This window comes from Pseudophryne corroboree, chromosome 6 (genome assembly GCF_028390025.1).
Source record: "Pseudophryne corroboree isolate aPseCor3 chromosome 6, aPseCor3.hap2, whole genome shotgun sequence".
In the NCBI taxonomy this organism is placed as follows: domain Eukaryota; kingdom Metazoa; phylum Chordata; class Amphibia; order Anura; family Myobatrachidae; genus Pseudophryne; species Pseudophryne corroboree.
The window spans coordinates 60,077,850-60,098,609 of record NC_086449.1 but is presented as its reverse complement, the minus strand read 5'-3'; the positions used below and the strand labels follow the sequence as shown (position 1 = coordinate 60,098,609).

At 44.5% G+C, this 20,760-nt stretch overlaps 1 protein-coding gene across 1 annotated transcript in view; it reads right to left on the bottom strand.

Moving 5' to 3' along the window:
• LOC134936129 (complement C3-like) overlaps window positions 1-20,760 on the bottom strand; it is an 828,079-nt gene that overhangs the window by 591,199 nt on the left and 216,120 nt on the right. The window contains exon 8 of the mRNA XM_063931046.1: window positions 6,758-6,860. Within this exon, the coding sequence (XP_063787116.1) occupies window positions 6,758-6,860 (103 nt within the window). The remainder of the gene's footprint in view (window positions 1-6,757; window positions 6,861-20,760) is intronic.

Here is a 20,760-nt window from a genome sequence, read left to right as displayed (position 1 = left end):
TTATATACCTACCACCTAACCGTGGTTTTTTTTTTCATTCTTTATCTTTGCATCATGTGCTGATTGGGGAGGGTTTTTTGGAAGGGACATCCTGCGTGACACTGCAGTGCCACTCCTAGATGGGCCCGGTGTTTGTGTCGGCCACTAGGGTCGCTAATCTTACTCACACAGTCAGCTACCTCATTGCGCCTCTTTTTTTCTTTGCGTCATGTGCTGTTTGGGGAGGGTTTTTTGGAAGGGACATCCTGCGTGACACTGCAGTGCCACTCCTAGATGTGCCCGGTGTTTGTGTCGGCCACTAGGGTCGCTAATCTTACTCACACAGTCAGCTACCTCATTGCGCCTATTTTTTTCTTTGCGTCATGTGCTGTTTGGGGAGGGTTTTTTGGAAGGGCCATCCTGCGTGACACTGCAGTGCCACTCCTAGATGGGCCCGGTGTTTGTGTCGGCCACTAGGGTCGCTTATCTTACTCACACAGCGACCTCGGTGCAAATTTTAGGACTAAAAATAATATTGTGAGGTGTGATGTGTTCAGAATAGGCTGAAAATGAGTGTAAATTATGTTTTTTGAGGTTAATAATACTTTGGGATCAAAATTACCCCCAAATTCTATGATTTAAGCTGTTTTTTAGGGTTTTTTGAAAAAAACACCCGAATCCAAAACACACCCGAATCCGACAAAAAAAATTCGGTGAGGTTTTGCCAAAACGCGGTCGAACCCAAAACACGGCCGCGGAACCGAACCCAAAACCAAAACACAAAACCCGAAAAATTTCCGGCGCTCATCTCTAGTCAGAACCACTTTCAAGAAAGTCTGAACCTCAGGGAAAGCAGCCAATTGTTTCTGGAAGAAAATGGACAAGGCAGAAATCTGGACTTTTATGGAGCCCAAGCGTAGGCCCACATCCACACCTGTTTGCAGAAAGAGGAGAAACCGTCCTAGTTGAAACTCCACCGTAGGAAACTTCTTGGATTCACACCAAGACACATACTTTTTCCAAATCCGATGGTAATGTTTAGACGTTACTCCCTTCCTAGCCTGTATCAGGGTAGGAATGTCCTTTTTCGAAATGCCCTTCCGTGCTAAAATCAGGCGTTCAACCTCCATGCCGTCAAACGTAGCCGTGGTAAGTCTTGATAAGCGAACGGTCCCTGTTGCAGAAGGTCCTCGTGAAGAGGAAGAGGCCTGGGATCCAAAAGCAGTAAATCCACAAGATCTGCGTACCAAGCCCTTCTTGGCCAGACCAGAGCAATGAGGATTGCTTGAACTCTTGTTCTCCTTATGAGCTTTAGAATCCTTGGAATTAGTGGAAGTGGAGGAAACACGTACACCAACTGGAACACCCACGGAGTTACCAGGGCATCCACCGCCACTGCTTGCGGGTCTCTTGACCTGGAGCAATACCTCCAAAGTTTTTTTGTTGAGGCGGGAGGCCATCATGTCTATTTGAGGAACCCCCCAAAGATCTGTCACCTCCGTGAACACCTCTGGATGGAGGCCCCACTCTTCTGGATGGAGATCGTGTCTGCTGAGGAAGCTTGTTCTTTTTATTAGTTTGAGAAGCCTTGGAATGAGTGGAAGTGGAGGGAACACATACACTGACTGGAACACCCACGGAGTTACCAGGGCGTCCACCGCCACTGCCTGTGGGTCTCTCGACCTGGAACCTCCGAAGCTTCTTATTGAGGCGAGAGGCCATCATGTCTATTTGGGGCACTCCCCAACAACTTGTTACCTCCTCGAACACCTCCAGGTGGATGCCCCATTCTCCTGGATGGAGATCGTGCCTGCTGAGGAAGTCAGGTTCCCAGTTGTCCACTCCCGGAATGAAGATTGCTGACAGCGCCACCGCATGCTTTTCTGCCCAGAGGAGGATTCTTGTTACCTCTGACATTGTGGCCCTGCCGATTTATGTAGGACACCGTCTTTACATTGTCCGACTGAACCTGAATGGCCTGATCTTGTAGAAGATGCGCCGCTTGTAGAAGGCCGTTGTACATGGCCCTTAGTTCCAAAATGTTTATCAGAAGGATGAATTCCAGACTTGACCACTTTCCTTGGAAGTTTTCCCTTTGGATTACTGAGACTTGAGACTTGCATCCATGGTTAGAAGGGTCCAATTCTGAATCCCGAACCGTTGGCCCTCGAGAAGGTGAGAAGTTTGCAGCTACCAGAGGAGTGAAATCCTGGCTTTCGGCGACAGACGTATCCGCTGATGCATGTGAAGATGAGACCACGACCATTTTTCCAGGAGATCCAGTTGGAAGGATCGTGCATGAAATCTTCCGTACTGTAGAGCCTCGTAGGAGTCAACCATCTTCCCCAGAAGGCGAATGCACTGATGGACTGATACCCATGAAGGCTTCAGGATATCCCGGACCATTGATTGGATCACCAACACTTTCTCCACCGGTAGAAACACCCTCTGCACTTCCGTATCGAGGATCATCCCCAGGAAGGACAATCTCCTTGTCGGTTCCAAATGTAACTTTGGAAGGTTCAGGATCCACCCGTGATCCTGGAGTAGTCGAGTTGAGAGAGCAATGCTCTGTAACAGCTTCTCCCTGAAAGATGCCTTTATCAGCAGATCGTCCAGATATGGAATAATGTTTACTTACTGCTTGCGGAGGAGTAGCATCATCTCTGCCATGACCTTGGTGAACACCCTCGGTTCTGTGGAGAGGTCAAACGGCAATGCCTGGAACTGATAGTGACAGTCTAGCAGCGCAAATCTCAGATAAGCCTGGTGAGGCAGCCAGATCGGAACGTGAAGGTACGCATCCTTGATATCCAGGGATTCCAGGAATTCCCCCTCCTTCAGACCTGAGATCACTGCTCTCAGAGACTCCATCTTGAATTTGAATTCCATCAAGTAGGGGTTTAAGGATTTTAGGTTTAAAATCGGCCTTACCGAACCGTCCGGTTTCGGCACCACAAACAGGTTTGAGTAATAACCCTTGCTTGTTAGATGAGGTGGAACTGGAACAATGACATTTGTTTGTACCAATTTTCGAATGGCTTCCCGTAGGATAGTGCTTTCTGTCAGCGAAGCTAGTAAGCCTGATTTGAAGAATCTGTGAGGTGGGAGTTCTTGAAACTCCAGTCTGTACCCCTGGGTAACAATGTCTATTACCCAGGGGTCTAGGCATGAAGATGCCCAGATGTGGCTGAAATCTCTTAGTCTCGCTCCCACCTGCCCGATCACCAGGCTTGGAGGTCCACCCTCATGCTGAAGATTTGGAGGAAGCAGGACCTGGTTTCTGTTCCTGTGAACCTGTTGGTGCAGGTTTTCTAGATTTCCCACAACCTCCTCTAAAGAAAGTGGTAGGTGGTTTGGACTTTTTAACTTTTGCGGTCCGAAAGGACTGCACTGTAGATGTAGGATAAGATTTCCCAGTCGGTGGCGCTGCTGAGAGAAGGAAGGTTGATTTATCCGCAGTTGCCGTGGAGATCCACGCATCTAACGCGTCCCCAAACAGAGCCTGACTTGTGAAGGGTAGGTTCTCCACACTTTTCTTTGATTCCACATCCGCAGACCATTGGCGCAGCCAGAGTCTTCTGCATGTCGAGACAGCCATGGAAGAAGCTCTTGCATTAAGGTTGCCAAGGTCCTTCATGGCCTCCACCATGAAACCTGCAGAATCCTGTATGTGACGCAAAAATAATTCAATGTCACTCCTATACAGAGAATTTAATTCCTCTAGTAATGTGCCTGACCACTGTACTATGGCTTTGGAAATCCACGCACAAGCAATAGTGGGCCTTAAAGCCAAACCTGTAGCAGTGTATATTGATTTAAGCGTAGTCTCAATCTTGCGGTCAGCCAGCTCTTTTAAAGCGGTTGAACCAGGGACAGGTAAAACTACCTTTTTTGACCATATAGATACAGAAGCGTCTACTATAGGTGGATTTTCCCACTTTTTCCTGTCCTTTTCAGGAAAGGGAAAAAGCAACGAGAACCCTTTTGGGGATCTGGAATTTTTTCTCTGGGTTTTGTAAAGTGCAAATTGTCCCTAATGGCCTCAATCATGAGCTGCACCTCTTTAGCAAGGGATGCATCTCCCCCTTGCATATCACCATCACCGTCCCCTGTATCAGAGTCGGTATCTGTGTCGGCTTGCATTATCTGGGCAAGAGCACGCTTTTTAGGGTATGTAATAGGGGTAGATGAGGTAGTGGGAGCTGAATACTTCAAAACCTCTACAGATTGTTGTAAAACCTGCGTGACAGTCTCAGTATGTGACACCCTAGAAGACATTTGGGATATCATTTCCCTTATAGAATCCACCCAAGGAGGTTCTGCTTGAGAAGGCCAGTGGCGCACGTAGAAATATTTTCTTAGTGGTACTGAGTGCCGAAAAATGGGCGTGGTCCCGTGTTGTGAGGGGGCATGGCGACATGCTGCTAGTGGGAGTGGCTACATGACACTAGCGGCGTGGCCATACGACAGCCCCTATTTTGGGGGGAAACTGGAGGCAAGGCTAAAAATATATAGCAATGTCTCCAGTATTATAGAAATATATAGTGATACCTCCAGTATAATAGAAATGTAATGTCCCCAAATTAATAACAATATATAGTAATGCCTCCATTATAACAGCAAAATACAGCCACTGTCGCACTGACAAAGTGGGAGGAGCCGTCATGCTGCCAAGCACCATTGTCTTGTTGCTTTGTGGCACATTATAATTGTGGTAATGGCAAAGTGTGTGGCAGGTGGTACTGCGTACCCGCTGCCAAATTCTTAAGGGTACTCCGTACCCGAGCGTACCAGCATACTTGCCCCGCTGGAGAAGGCTGAGAAGGTATATGGCATTCCTGAATACATGGCATAGACTCTTCAGGAGAAGATACACACACTGCAGCACAAGATACAGAATCTCTAGACATGGTAATGTGAGATATACAGCCACACACACACACACACACACACACACACACACACACACGAAAATGTCAGACACAGTTTCCCCCAGAGTACCTTCAGAGAGTCACAGAGTATAAGGAGCCAGCCACAGAGCGCCCCAGTAGGCAGTTATTATTATAAAAGCCCGTCGCTGATTGAGTAACCTTAATAGGATAAACAGTTCTAATAATACACTCCTCCCCCCCGTCTATAACACCCTGGTACCGCAGAGGATAGCTGGAGTTATGTGGAGGGCAGCTTTCACTGTCAGCGTTCTGATGCTGTGATCTGCAGGGAGAAAATGGCGCTGGTGAGTGCTGGATTCGCTCTGAGAAGCCCCGCCTCCCTGTAATGGCGCGTCTTCCCGCACTTATTGTATTTTACTGGCCTGAGGTAATATGCAGCTAACAGTTGTATTAGTCCCTGGTAGCCTTCTGTGACCAGTTTAGAGTATAGGCGCTGGCCCAGGACGCCCCTCACAGTGCCATACACAGTGTGCATCTGAGCCCTCCGGAGCGCAGCCTGTCAGAGCTGCGCTCCCACCCTTGTGCCGCCATTCCCGCCGGCGACCCGCTTTCCGGGCCGCCGGCGTTATACTCACCACTCTTCTAACTTCTGTGTCTGTTAGGGGGTGGCGGCCATGCTGCAAGAGTGAGCGGTAGCCTCGTGGGCTTGCAATCATCACCCTCAGGAGCTCAGTGTCCTGTCAGCGGAGATAGGGCCCTTTAACCTCTAGGGTTGGATCCTACTCCCCCCCTAAGTCCCACAAAGTAGGGAGGCTGTGGCCAGCATCCTGCCTGTACCTAACACTCTTAGAAAAATAATAAAACTAGAAAAACTCCTAAGAGCTCCCTTAGCTGTGACCGGCTCCTCCGGGCACATTATCTAAACTGAGTCTGGTAGGAGGGGCATAGAGGGAGGAGCCAGCCCACACTGTTAAACTCTTAAAGTGTCCATGGCTCCCAAGGGACCTGTCTATACCCCATGGTACTAAATGGAACCCCAGCATCCTCTAGGACGTAAGAGAAATTATGCAAAATTGCGGGTGTATGGCGGCTGGCTGCACGGCACGCCAGTCTGTGACTATTTGCAGTCGGCGACTGCTCCATTAGGAATTTAATTGAGCGTTCGCCAGTTGCGAATAGCTGCAGCTCGGCATGCCATGCAGAATGCAGTTATCGCAGCGTGATGAACGTGGCTACATCTCATCTACTGCAACACAATTACAATGCTAGAGTTAATGTTAGCGTGGTGTCAGCTTACTCTGATCCATGTTATCCTGTAAACAACAAGATTGTAACACTGTATATAACAAGTAACCACTCTCCCCTGGAAGCATGGTCCGGATGGAATAATAGTTCTACTAATTCATATAAGGAAACCACTTACTGGACTGCAGCATATTAGACAGTAACATTTTACCCTCTGGGAAGCGATAACATACAGTAATACCTTTAACTATTTAAGTCACAGAAGAAAAATCGGGTGGTCTTCAGTATGCCGACTGTAGGGATCCCGGCGCAAAGTATACCGGCGCCGGAATCCCGACAGCCGGCATACCAACACTTTTTCTCCCTCGTGGGGGTCCACGACCCCCCTGGAGGGAGAATAAAATAGCGTGGTGCACGTAGCGCGCCACCGTGCCCGCAAGGGGCTCATTTGTGCTCGCCACGCTGTCGGTATGCCGGCGGTCGGGCTCCCGGCGCCGTTATGCTGGTCGCCGGGAGCCCGGCTGCCGGCATACCATACTACACCTGAAAAAACAAAGCCGGGAGATATTGTAGTAATAGGCATTATGACACATTATTGTAGTTTAGAAAGGCTGAATTATTAGAATAGATTTAAATACCGGAATTCTTCTTAGAGATTCTGTGATACTTTTCTTTTCATTGTCTCTCTTGACCCCAAACAGTGCAAATGCCTTTCCATTCACAGGCTTCCCAAATAGGTAACTGAGGAGAAAAGTTATATAGGAAAACTGACCATTAGAACACACAGACACCTCCTGTACATACAGTATATCACTGATCAATAGTACACACCGACACCTCCTGTACATATATCAATGATCACTAGTACACACAGACACCTCCTGTACATATATCACTGATCACTAGTACACACAGATACTTCCTGTACATATATCACTGATCACTAGGACACACAGTCACCTCCTGTACATATATCACTGATCACTAGTACACACAGACACCTCCTGTACATATATCACTGATCACTAGTACACATAGACACCTACTGTACATATATCACTGATCAATAGTACACACAGACACCTCCTGTACATATATCACTGATCACTAGTACACACAAACACCTCCTGTACATATATCACTGATCACTAGTGCACACAGAAACCTCCTGTACACATATAACTGATCACTAGTACACAGACATCTCCTGTATACATATCACTGATCACTAGTACACACAGTCACCTCCTGTACATATATCACTGATCACTAGTACACATAGACACCTCCTGTACATATATCACTGATCAATAGTACACACAGACACCTCCTGTACATATATCACTGATCACTAGTACACACAAACACATCCTGTACATATATCACTGATCACTAGTGCACACAGATACCTCCTGTACATATATCACTGATCACTAGTGCACACAGACACCTCCTGTACATATATCACTGATCACTAGTGCACACAGACACCTCCTGTACATATATTACTGATCACTAGTGCACACAGACACCTCCTGTACATATATTACTGATCACTAGTGTACACAGACACCTCCTGTACATATATTACTGATCACTAGTGCACACAGACACCTCCTGTACATATATTACTGATCACTAGTACACACAGACACCTCCTGTACATATATAACTGATCACTAGGACACACAGACACATCCTGCACATATATTACTGATCACTATGACACACAGACACCTACTGTACATATATCACTGATCACTAGTGCACACAGACACCTACTGTACATATATCACTGATCACTAGGACACACAGACACCTCCTGTACATATATCCATACTTGCCTACCCTCCAGGAAAGGGTGGGAGGCTCCCGAAAATCGGGTGACCCTGCCGGCCCCCCGGAAGAGCAGGCAAGTCTCCCAATTTCAGGGGTCACCCCCTGCCCGGCTGCCCACTTAGTGAGTAAAGTGGGCAGTCCGGGCAGGCGATGACGCGATTCTTGTTGAATCGCGTCATCATAGCCACGCCCGTAATAGCGGCATTACACGGCGGGGGCGTGACTTACATGACGCGTCCAGCAGCCGCACCCCCATTCCGCCTCTGGCCCACCCCCCTCTGCACGTCACCACATTACCCGTCTGCCCTGCTGAGCCGACCGGCTGCTCTCTCAGCCCAAAAGTCGGCAAGTATGCATATATCACTGATCACTAGGACACACAGACACCTCCTGTACATATATCACTGATCACTAGTACACAGACACCTCCTGTATATATCACTGATCACTAGTACACACAGACACATCCTGTACATACTGTATATCACTGATCACTAGTGCACACAGACACCAACTGTACATATATCACTGATCAATAGGACACACAGACACCTCCTGTACATATATCACTGATCACTAGGACACAGACACATCCTGTACATATATCACTGATCACTAGGACACAGACACCTCCTGTACATATATCACTGATCACTAGGACACACAGACACCTCCTGTACATTTATTACTGATCACTAGTACACACAGACACATCCTTTACATATATCACTGATCACTAGATCACACAGACACCTCCTGTACATATATCACTGATCACTAGAACACACAGACACCACCTGTACAAGTATCACTGATCACAAAATCACACAGATACCTCCTGTACATATATCACTGATCACTAGATCACCCAGACACCTCCTGTACATGTATCACTGATCACTAGAACACACAGACACCTCCTGTACATATATCACTGATCACTAGTACACACAGACACCTCCTGTACATATATCACTGATCACTAGAACACACAGACACCTCCTGTACATATATCACTGATCACTAGGACACACAGACACCTCCTGTACATATATCACAGATCACTAGTGCACACAGACACATCCTGTACATGTATCACTGATCACTAGTACATACAGACACCTCCTGTACATATATCACTGATCACGAGTACACACAGACACCTATTGTACATATATCACTGATCACTAGTACACACAGACACCTATTGTACATATATCACTGATCACTAGTACACACAGACACCTCCTGTACATATATCACTGATCATTAGTACACACAGACACCTCCTGTACATATATCACTGATCACTAGTACACACAGACACCTCCTGTACATATATCACTGATCACTAGGACACAGACACATCCTGTACATATATCACTGATCACTAGGACACAGACACCTCCTGTACATATATCACTGATCACTAGGACACACAGACACCTCCTTTACATATATCACTGATCACTAGATCACACAGACACCACCTGTACATGTATCACTGATCACTAAATCACACAGATACCTCCTGTACATATATCACTGATCACTAGATCACACAGACACCCCCTGTACATGTATCACTGATCACTAGAACACACAGACACCTCCTGTACATATATCACTGATCACTAGTGCACACAGACACATCCTGTACATGTATCACTGATCACTAGTACATACAGACACCTCCTGTACATATATCACTGATCACGAGTACACACAGACACCTATTGTACATATATCACTGATCACTAGTACACACAGACACCTCCTGTACATATATCACTGATCACTAGTGCACACAGACACATCCTGTACATGTATCACTGATCACTAGTACATACAGACACCTCCTGTACATATATCACTGAGCACGAGTACACATAGACACCTATTGTACATATATCACTGATCACTAGTACACACAGACACCTATTGTACATATATCACTGATCACTAGTACACACAGACACCTCCTGTACATATATCACTGATCATTGGTACACACAGACACCTCCTGTACATATATCACTGATCACTAGTACACACAGACACCTCCTGTACATATATCACTGATCACTAGTACACACAGACACCTCCTGTACATATATCACTGATCACTAGGACACAGACACATCCTGTACATATATCACTGATCACTAGGACACAGACACCTCCTGTACATATATCACTGATCACTAGATCACACAGACACCACCTGTACATGTATCACTGATCACTAAATCACACAGATACCTCCTGTACATATATCACTGATCACTAGATCACACAGACACCCCCTGTACATGTATCACTGATCACTAGAACACACAGACACCTCCTGTACATATATCACTGATCACTAGTGCACACAGACACATACTGTACATGTATCACTGATCACTAGTACATACAGACACCTCCTGTACATATATCACTGATCACAAGTACACACAGACACCTATTGTACATATATCACTGATCACTAGTACACACAGACACCTATTATACATATATCACTGATCACTAGTACACACAGACACCTCCTGTACATATATCACTGATCACTAGTACACACAGACACCTCCTGTACATATATCACTGATCACTAGTGCACACAGACACATCCTGTACATGTATCACTGATCACTAGTACATACAGACACCTCCTGTACATATATCACTGATCACGAGTACACACAGACACCTATTGTACATATATCACTGATCACTAGTACACACAGACACCTCCTGAACATATATCACTATTCACTAGGACACAGACACATCCTGTACATATATCACTGATCACTAGGACACAGACACCTCCTTTACATATATCACTGATCACTAGATCACACAGACACCACCTGTACATGTATCACTGATCACTAAATCACACAGATACCTCCTGTACATATATCACTGATCACTAGATCACACAGACACCCCCTGTACATGTATCACTGATCACTAGAACACACAGAAACCTCCTGTACATATATCACTGATCACTAGGACACACAGACACCTCCAGTACATATATCACTGATCACTACAACACACAGACACCTACTGTACATATATCACTGATCACTAGTGCACACAGACACATCCTGTACATGTATCACTGATCACGAGTACACACAGACACCTATTGTACATATATCACTGATCACTAGTACACACAGACACCTATTGTACATATATCACTGATCACTAGTACACACAGACACCTCCTGTACATATATCACTGATCACTAGTACACACAGACACATCCTGTACATACTGTATATCACTGATCACTAGTGCACACAGACACCAACTGTACATATATCACTGATCAATAGGACACACAGACACCTCCTGTACATATATCACTGATCACTAGGACACAGACACATCCTGTACATATATCACTGATCACTAGGACACAGACACCTCCTGTACATATATCACTGATCACGAGGACACACAGACACCTCCTGTACATTTATTACTGATCACTAGTACACACAGACACATCCTTTACATATATCACTGATCACTAGATCACACAGACACCTCCTGTACATATATCACTGATCACTAGATCACACAGACACCTACTGTACATATATCACTGATCACTAGAAAACACAGACACCACCTGTACAAGTATCACTGATCACAAAATCACACAGATACCTCCTGTACATATATCACTGATCACTAGATCACCCAGACACCTCCTGTACATGTATCACTGATCACTAGAACACACAGACACCTCCTGTACATATATCACTGATCACTAGGACACACAGACACCTCCTGTACATATATCACTGATCACTAGAACACACAGACACCTCCTGTACATATATCACTGATCACTAGGACACACAGACACCTCCTGTACATATATCACTGATCACTAGTGCACACAGACACATCCTGTACATGTATCACTGATCACTAGTACATACAGACACCTCCTGTACATATATCACTGATCACGAGTACACACAGACACCTATTGTACGTATATCACTGATCACTAGTACACACAGACACCTATTGTACATATATCACTGATCACTAGTACACACAGACACCTCCTGTACATATATCACTGATCACTAGTACACACAGACACCTCCTGTACATATATCACTGATCCCCAGTACACACAGACACCTCCTGTACATATATCACTGATCACTAGTACACACAGACACCTCCTGTACATATATCACTGATCACTAGTACACACAGACACCGATTGTACATATATCACTGATCACTAGTACACACAGACACCTCCTGTACATATATCACTGATCACTAGTACACACAGACACCTCCTGTACATATATCACTGATTACTAGTACACACATACACACAGACACCTCCTGTGCATATGGAATACGGTCTCTAGGTTGACAGTAACTAGGTCGACAGTGTCTAGGTCGACCACTATTGGTCGACAGGGTCTCTAGATTGACATGTCAAAAGGTTGACATGAGTTTTTCACATTTTTTCTTTTTTTGAACTTTTTCATACTTAACGATCCACGCGGACTATGATTGGGAATAGTAACCTGTGCCCAGCGTAGTGGTAGCAGAGCGAGGCACCTGCGAGGGGACACGGTGCATTAATTGGGGTTCCCGGTCATTGTACGGAGAAAACAATACACTTTTTTAAAAAAACTCATGTCGACATTTTGATCACTAGTACACACAGACACCTCCTGTACATATATCACTGATCACTAGTACACACAGTCACCTCCTGTACATATATCACTGATCACTAGTACACACAGACACCTCCTGCACACATATAACTGATCACTAGTACACAGACATCTCCTGTACACATATCACTGATCACTAGTACACACAGTCACCTCCTGTACATATATCACTGATCACTAGTACACACAGACACCTCCTGTACATATATCACTGATCACTAGATCACACAGACACCTCCTGTACATATATCACTGATCACTAGTACACACAGTCACCTCCTGTACATATATCACTGATCACTAGTACACACAGACAACTCCTGTACATATATCACTGATCACTAGTACACACAGACACCTCCTGTACACATATAACTGATCACTAGTACACAGACATCTCCTGTACACATATCACTGATCACTAGTACACACAGTCACCTCCTGTACATATATCACTGATCACTAGAACACATAGACACCTCCTGTACATACATCACTGATCAATAGTACACACAGACACCTCCTGTACATATATCACTGATCACTAGTACACACAATCACCTCCTGTACATATATCACTGATCACTAGTACACACAGACACCTCCTGTACATATATCACTGATCACTAGGACACAGACACATCCTGTACATATATCACTGATCACTAGGACACAGACACCTCCTGTACATATATCACTGATCACTAGTACACACAGACACCTCCTGTACATATATCACTGATCACTAGTACACACAGACACCTCCTGTACATATATCACTGATCACTAGGACACAGACACATCCTGTACATATATCACTGATCACTAGGACACAGACACCTCCTGTACATATATCACTGATCACTAGGACACACAGACACCTCCTTTACATATATCACTGATCACTAGATCACACAGACACCACCTGTACATGTATCACTGATCACTAAATCACACAGATACCTCCTGTACATATATCACTGATCACTATATCACACAGACACCCCCTGTACATGTATCACTGATCACTAGAACACACAGACACCTCCTGTACATATATCACTGATCACTAGTGCACACAGACACATCCTGTACATGTATCACTGATCACTAGTACATACAGACACCTCCTGTACATATATCACTGATCACGAGTACACACAGACACCTATTGTACATATATCACTGATCACTAGTACACACAGACACCTATTATACATATATCACTGATCACTAGTACACACAGACACCTCCTGTACATATATCACTAATCACTAGTACACACAGATACCTCCTGTACATATATCACTGATCACTAGTACACACAGACACCTCCTGTACATATATCACTGATCAATAGGACACACAGACACCTCCTGTACATGTATCACTGATCACTAGAACACACAGACACCTCCTGTACATATATCACTGATCACTAGTGCACACAGACACATCCTGTACATGTATCACTGATCACTAGTACATACAGACACCTCCTGTACATATATCACAGATCACGAGTACACACAGACACCTATTGTACATATATCACTGATCACTAGTACACACAGACACCTATTGTACATATATCACTGATCACTAGTACACACAGACACCTCCTGAACATATATCACTGATCACTAGTACACACAGACACCTCCTGTACATATATCACTGATCACTAGTACACACAGACACCTCCTGTACATATATCACTGATCAATAGGACACACAGACACCTCCTGTACATATATCACTGATCACTAGGACACAGACACATCCTGTACATATATCACTGATCACTAGGACACAGACACCTCCTGTGCATATATCACTGATCACTAGGACACACAGACACCTCCTTTACATATATCACTGATCACTAGATCACACAGACACCACCTGTACATGTATCACTGATCACTAAATCACACAGATACCTCCTGTACATATATCACTGATCACTAGATCACACAGACACCCCCTGTACATGTATCAATGATCACTAGAACACACAGAAACCTCCTGTACATATATCACTGATCACTAGGACACACAGACACCTCCAGTACATATATCACTGATCACTACAACACACAGACACCTACTGTACATATATCACTGATCACTAGTGCACACAGACACATCCTGTACATGTATCACTGATCACAAGTACACACAGACACCTATTGTACATATATCACTGATCACTAGTACACACAGACACCTATTGTACATATATCACTGATCACTAGTACACACAGACACCTCCTGTACATATATCACTGATCACTAGTACACACAAACATATCCTGTACATACTGTATATCACTGATCACTAGTGCACACAGACACCAACTGTACATATATCACTGATCAATAGGACACATAGACACCTCCTGTACATATATCACTGATCACTAGGACACAGACACATCCTGTACATATATCACTGATCACTAGGACACAGACACCTCCTGTACATATATCACTGATCACGAGGACACACAGACACCTCCTGTACATTTATTACTGATCACTAGTACACACAGACACATCCTTTACATATATCACTGATCACTAGATCACACAGACACCTCCTGTACATATATCACTGATCACTAGATCACACAGACACCTACTGTACATATATCACTGATCACTAGAACATACTGACACCACCTGTACAAGTATCACTGATCACAAAATCACACAGATACCTCCTGTACATATATCACTGATCACTAGATCACCCAGACACCTCCTGTACATGTATCACTGATCACTAGAACACACAGACACCTCCTGTACATATATCACTGATCACTAGGACACACAGACACCTCCTGTACATATATCACTGATCACTAGAACACACAGACACCTCCTGTACATATATCACTGATCACTAGGACACACAGACACCTCCTGTACATATATCACTGATCACTAGTGCACACAGACACATCCTGTACATGTATCACTGATCACTAGTACATACAGACACCTCCTGTACATATATCACTGATCACGAGTACACACAGACACCTATTGTACGTATATCACTAATCACTAGTACACACAGACACTTATTGTACATATATCACTGATCACTAGTACACACAGACACCTCCTGTACATATATCACTGATCACTAGTACACACAGACACCTCCTGTACATATATCACTGATCACTAGTACACACAGACACCTCCTGTACATATGTCACTGATCACTAGTACACACAGACACCTCCTATACATATATCACTGATCACTAGTACACACAGACACCAACTGTACATATATCACTGATCAATAGGACACACAGACACATCCTGTACATATATCACTGATCACTAGGACACAGACACATCCTGTACATATATCACTGATCACTAGGACACAGACACCTCCTGTACATATATCACTGATCGCTAGGACACACAGACACCTCCTTTACATATATCACTGATCACTAGATCACACAGACACCACCTGTACATGTATCACTGATCACTAAATCACACAGATACCTCCTGTACATATATCACTGATCACAAGATCACACAGACACCCCCTGTACATGTATCACTGATCACTATAACACACAGACACCTCCTGTACATATATCACTGATCACTAGGACACACAGACACCTCCAGTACATATATCACTGATCACTACAACACACAGACACCTACTGTACATATATCACTGATCACTAGTGCACACAGACATCCTGTACATGTATCACTGATCACTAGTACATACAGACACCTCCTGTACATATATCACTGATCACGAGAACACACAGACACCTATTGTACATATATCACTGATCACTAGTACACACAGACACCTATTGTACATATATCACTGATCACTAGTACACACAGACACCTCCTGTACATATATCACTGATCACTAGTACACACAGACACCTCCTGTACATATATCACTGATCACTAGTACACACAGACACCGATTGTACATATATCACTGATCACTAGTACACACAGACACCAACTGTACATATATCACTGATCAATAGGACACACAGACACCTCCTGTACATATATCACTGATCACTAGGACACAGACACATCCTGTACATATATCACTGATCACTAGGACACACAGACACCTCCTTTACATATATCACTGATCACTAGATCACACAGACACCACCTGTACATGTATCACAGATAACTAGTACACACAGACACCTCCTGTACATATATCACTGATCACTAGTACACACAGACACCTCCTGTACATATATCACTGATCCCCAGTACACACAGACACCTCCTGTACATATATCACTGATCACTAGTACACACAGACACCTCCTGTACATATATCACTGATCACTAGTACACACAGACACCGATTGTACATATATCACTGATCACTAGTACACACAGACACCTCCTGTACATATATCACTGATCACTAGTACACACATACACACAGACACCTCCTGTGCATATGGAATACGGTCTCTAGGTTGACAGTAACTAGGTCGACAGTGTCTAGGTCGACCACTATTGGTCGACAGGGTCTCTAGATTGACATGTCAAAAGGTTGACATGAGTTTTTCACATTTTTTCTTTTTTTGAACTTTTTCATACTTAACGATCCACGCGGACTATGATTGGGAATAGTAACCTGTGCCCAGCGTAGTGGTAGCAGAGCGAGGCACCTGCGAGGGGACACGGTGCATTAATTGGGGTTCCCGGTCATTGTACGGAGAAAACAATACAATTTAAAAAAAAAAACTCATGTCGACATTTTGATCACTAGTACACACAGACACCTCCTGTACATATATCACTGATCACTAGTACACACAGTCACCTCCTGTACATATATCACTGATCACTAGTACACACAGACACCTCCTGCACACATATAACTGATCACTAGTACACAGACATCTCCTGTACACATATCACTGATCACTAGTACACACAGTCACCTCCTGTACATATATCACTGATCACTAGTACACACAGACACCTCCTGTACATATATCACTGATCACTAGATCACACAGACACCTCCTGTACATATATCACTGATCACTAGTACACACAGTCACCTCCTGTACATATATCACTGATCACTAGTACACACAGACAACTCCTGTACATATATCACTGATCACTAGTACACACAGACACCTCCTGTACACATATAACTGATCACTAGTACACAGACATCTCCTGTACACATATCACTGATCACTAGTACACACAGTCACCTCCTGTACATATATCACTGATCACTAGAACACATAGACACCTCCTGTACATATATCACTGATCAATAGTACACACAGACACCTCCTGTACATATATCACTGATCACTAGTACACACAATCACCTCCTGTACATATATCACTGATCACTAGTACACACAGACACCTCCTGTACATATATCACTGATCACTAGTACACACAGGCACCTCCTGTACATATATTACTGATCACTAGTGCACACAGACACCTCCTGTACATATATTACTGATCACTAGGACACACAGACATATCCTGTACATATATCACTGATCACTAGTGCACACAGACACCTACTGTACATATATCACTGATCACTAGGACACACAGACACCTCCTGTACATATATCCATACTTGCCTACCCTCCAGGAAAGGGTGGGAGGCTCCCGAAAATCGGGTGACCCTGCCGCCCCCCCGGAAGAGCAGGCAAGTCTCCCAATTTCAGGGGTCACCCCCTGCCCGGCTGCCCACTTAGTGAGTAAAGTGGGCGGTCCGGGCAGGCGATGACGCGATTCTTGTTGAATCGCGTCATCATAGCCACGCCCGTAATAGCGGCATTACACGGCGGGGGCGTGACTTACATGACGCGTCCAGCAGCCACACCCCCATTCCGCCTCTGGCCCACCCCCCTCTGCACGTCACCACACTACCCGTCTGCCCTGCTGAGCCGACCGGTTACTCTCCCGGAGAGAGCAGCCCAAAAGTCGGCAAGTATGCATATATCACTGATCACTAGGACACACAGACACCTCCTGTACATATATCACTGATCACTAGTACACACAGTCACCTCCTGTACATATATCACTGATCACTAGTACACACAGACACCTCCTGTACATATATCACTGATCACTAGTACACACAGACACATCCTGTACATACTGTATATCACTGATCACTAGTGCACACTGACACCAACCGTACATATATCACTGATCAATAGGACACACAGACACCTCCTGTACATATATCACTGATCACTAGTACACACAGACACATCCTGTACATACTGTATATCACTGATCACTAGTGCACACTGACACCAACCGTACATATATCACTGATCAATAGGACACACAGACACCTCCTGTACATATATCACTGATCACTAGGACACAGACACCTCCTGTACATATATCACTGATCACTAGGACACACAGACACCTCCTGTACATTTATTACTGATCACTAGTACACACAGACACATCCTTTACATATATCACTGATCACTAGATCACACAGACACCTCCTGTACATATATCACTGATCACTAGATCACACAGACACCACCTGTACAAGTATCACTGATCACAAAATCACACAGATACCTCCTGTACATATATCACTGATCACTAGAACACACAGACACCACCTGTACAAGTATTACTGATCACAAAATCACACAGATACCTCCTGTACATATATCACTGATCACTAGATCACCCAGACACCTCCTGTACATGTATCACTGATCACTAGAACACACAGACACCTCCTGTACATATATCACTGATCACTAGGACACACAGACACCTCCTGTACATATATCACTGATCACTAGAACACACAGACACCTCCTGTACATATATCACTGATCACTAGGACACACAGACACCTCCAGTACATATATCACTGATCACTACAACACACAGACACCTACTATACATATATCACTGATCACTAGTAGAGATGAGCGGGTTCGGTTCCTCGGAATCCGAACCCCCCCGAACTTCACGCTTTTTACACGGGTCCGAGGCAGACTCGGATCTTCCCGCCTTGCTCGGCTACCCCGAGCGCGCCCGAACGTCATCATCCCGCTGTCGGATTCTCGCGAGGCTCGTATTCTATCGCGAGACTCGGATTCTATATAAGGAGCCGCGCGTCGCCGCCATTTTCACACGTGCATTGAGATTGATAGGGAGAGGACGTGGCTGGCGTCCTCTCCATTTAGATAGAGAGTGAGACACTTGATTTACTGGAGCATTAGGAATTTAGGAGTACTCAGAGAGTGCAGAGTTTTGCTGATAGTTATACTAGTGGTGACCACCAGTTTTATTTATTATTTAATATAATCCGTTCTCTGCCTGAAAAAAAACGATACACAGTCACATACCATATCTGTGCTCAGCCTCAGTGTGCTGCATGATAATATCATCTATGTATATCTGACTGTGCTGAGTGCTCACTGCTCACACAGCTTAATTGTGGGGGAGACTGGGGAGCAGTTATAGCAGGAGTACATATTTAACAGTGCACACTTTTGCTGCCAGAGTGCCAGTGTGACTGACCAGCAGTGACCACCAGTATATTGTCTGCCTGAAAAAGTTAAACACTCGTGTGGTGTTTTTTTTTTTTATTCTATAAACGCATTCTGCTGACAGTGTCCAGCAGGTCCGTCATTCATTATATTTCTATCTTCTTCATACTAGTAGTTTAGGAGTCTGCAGTGCTGACAGTGTCCAGCAGGTCCGTCATTATACAATATATACCTGTCCTGCAGTAGTGATATATATATATTTTTTATATCATTATCATCCAGTCTATACTAGCAGACGCGCAGTACGGTAGTCCACGGCTGTAGCTACCTCTGTGTCGGCAGTCGCTCGTCCATAATTGTATACCTACCTGTGGTGTTTTTTTTTTCCATCTTCTTCATACTAGTAGTTTAGGAGTCTGCAGTGCTGACAGTGTCCAGCAGGTCCGTCATTATACAATATATACCTGTCCTGCAGTAGTGATATATAT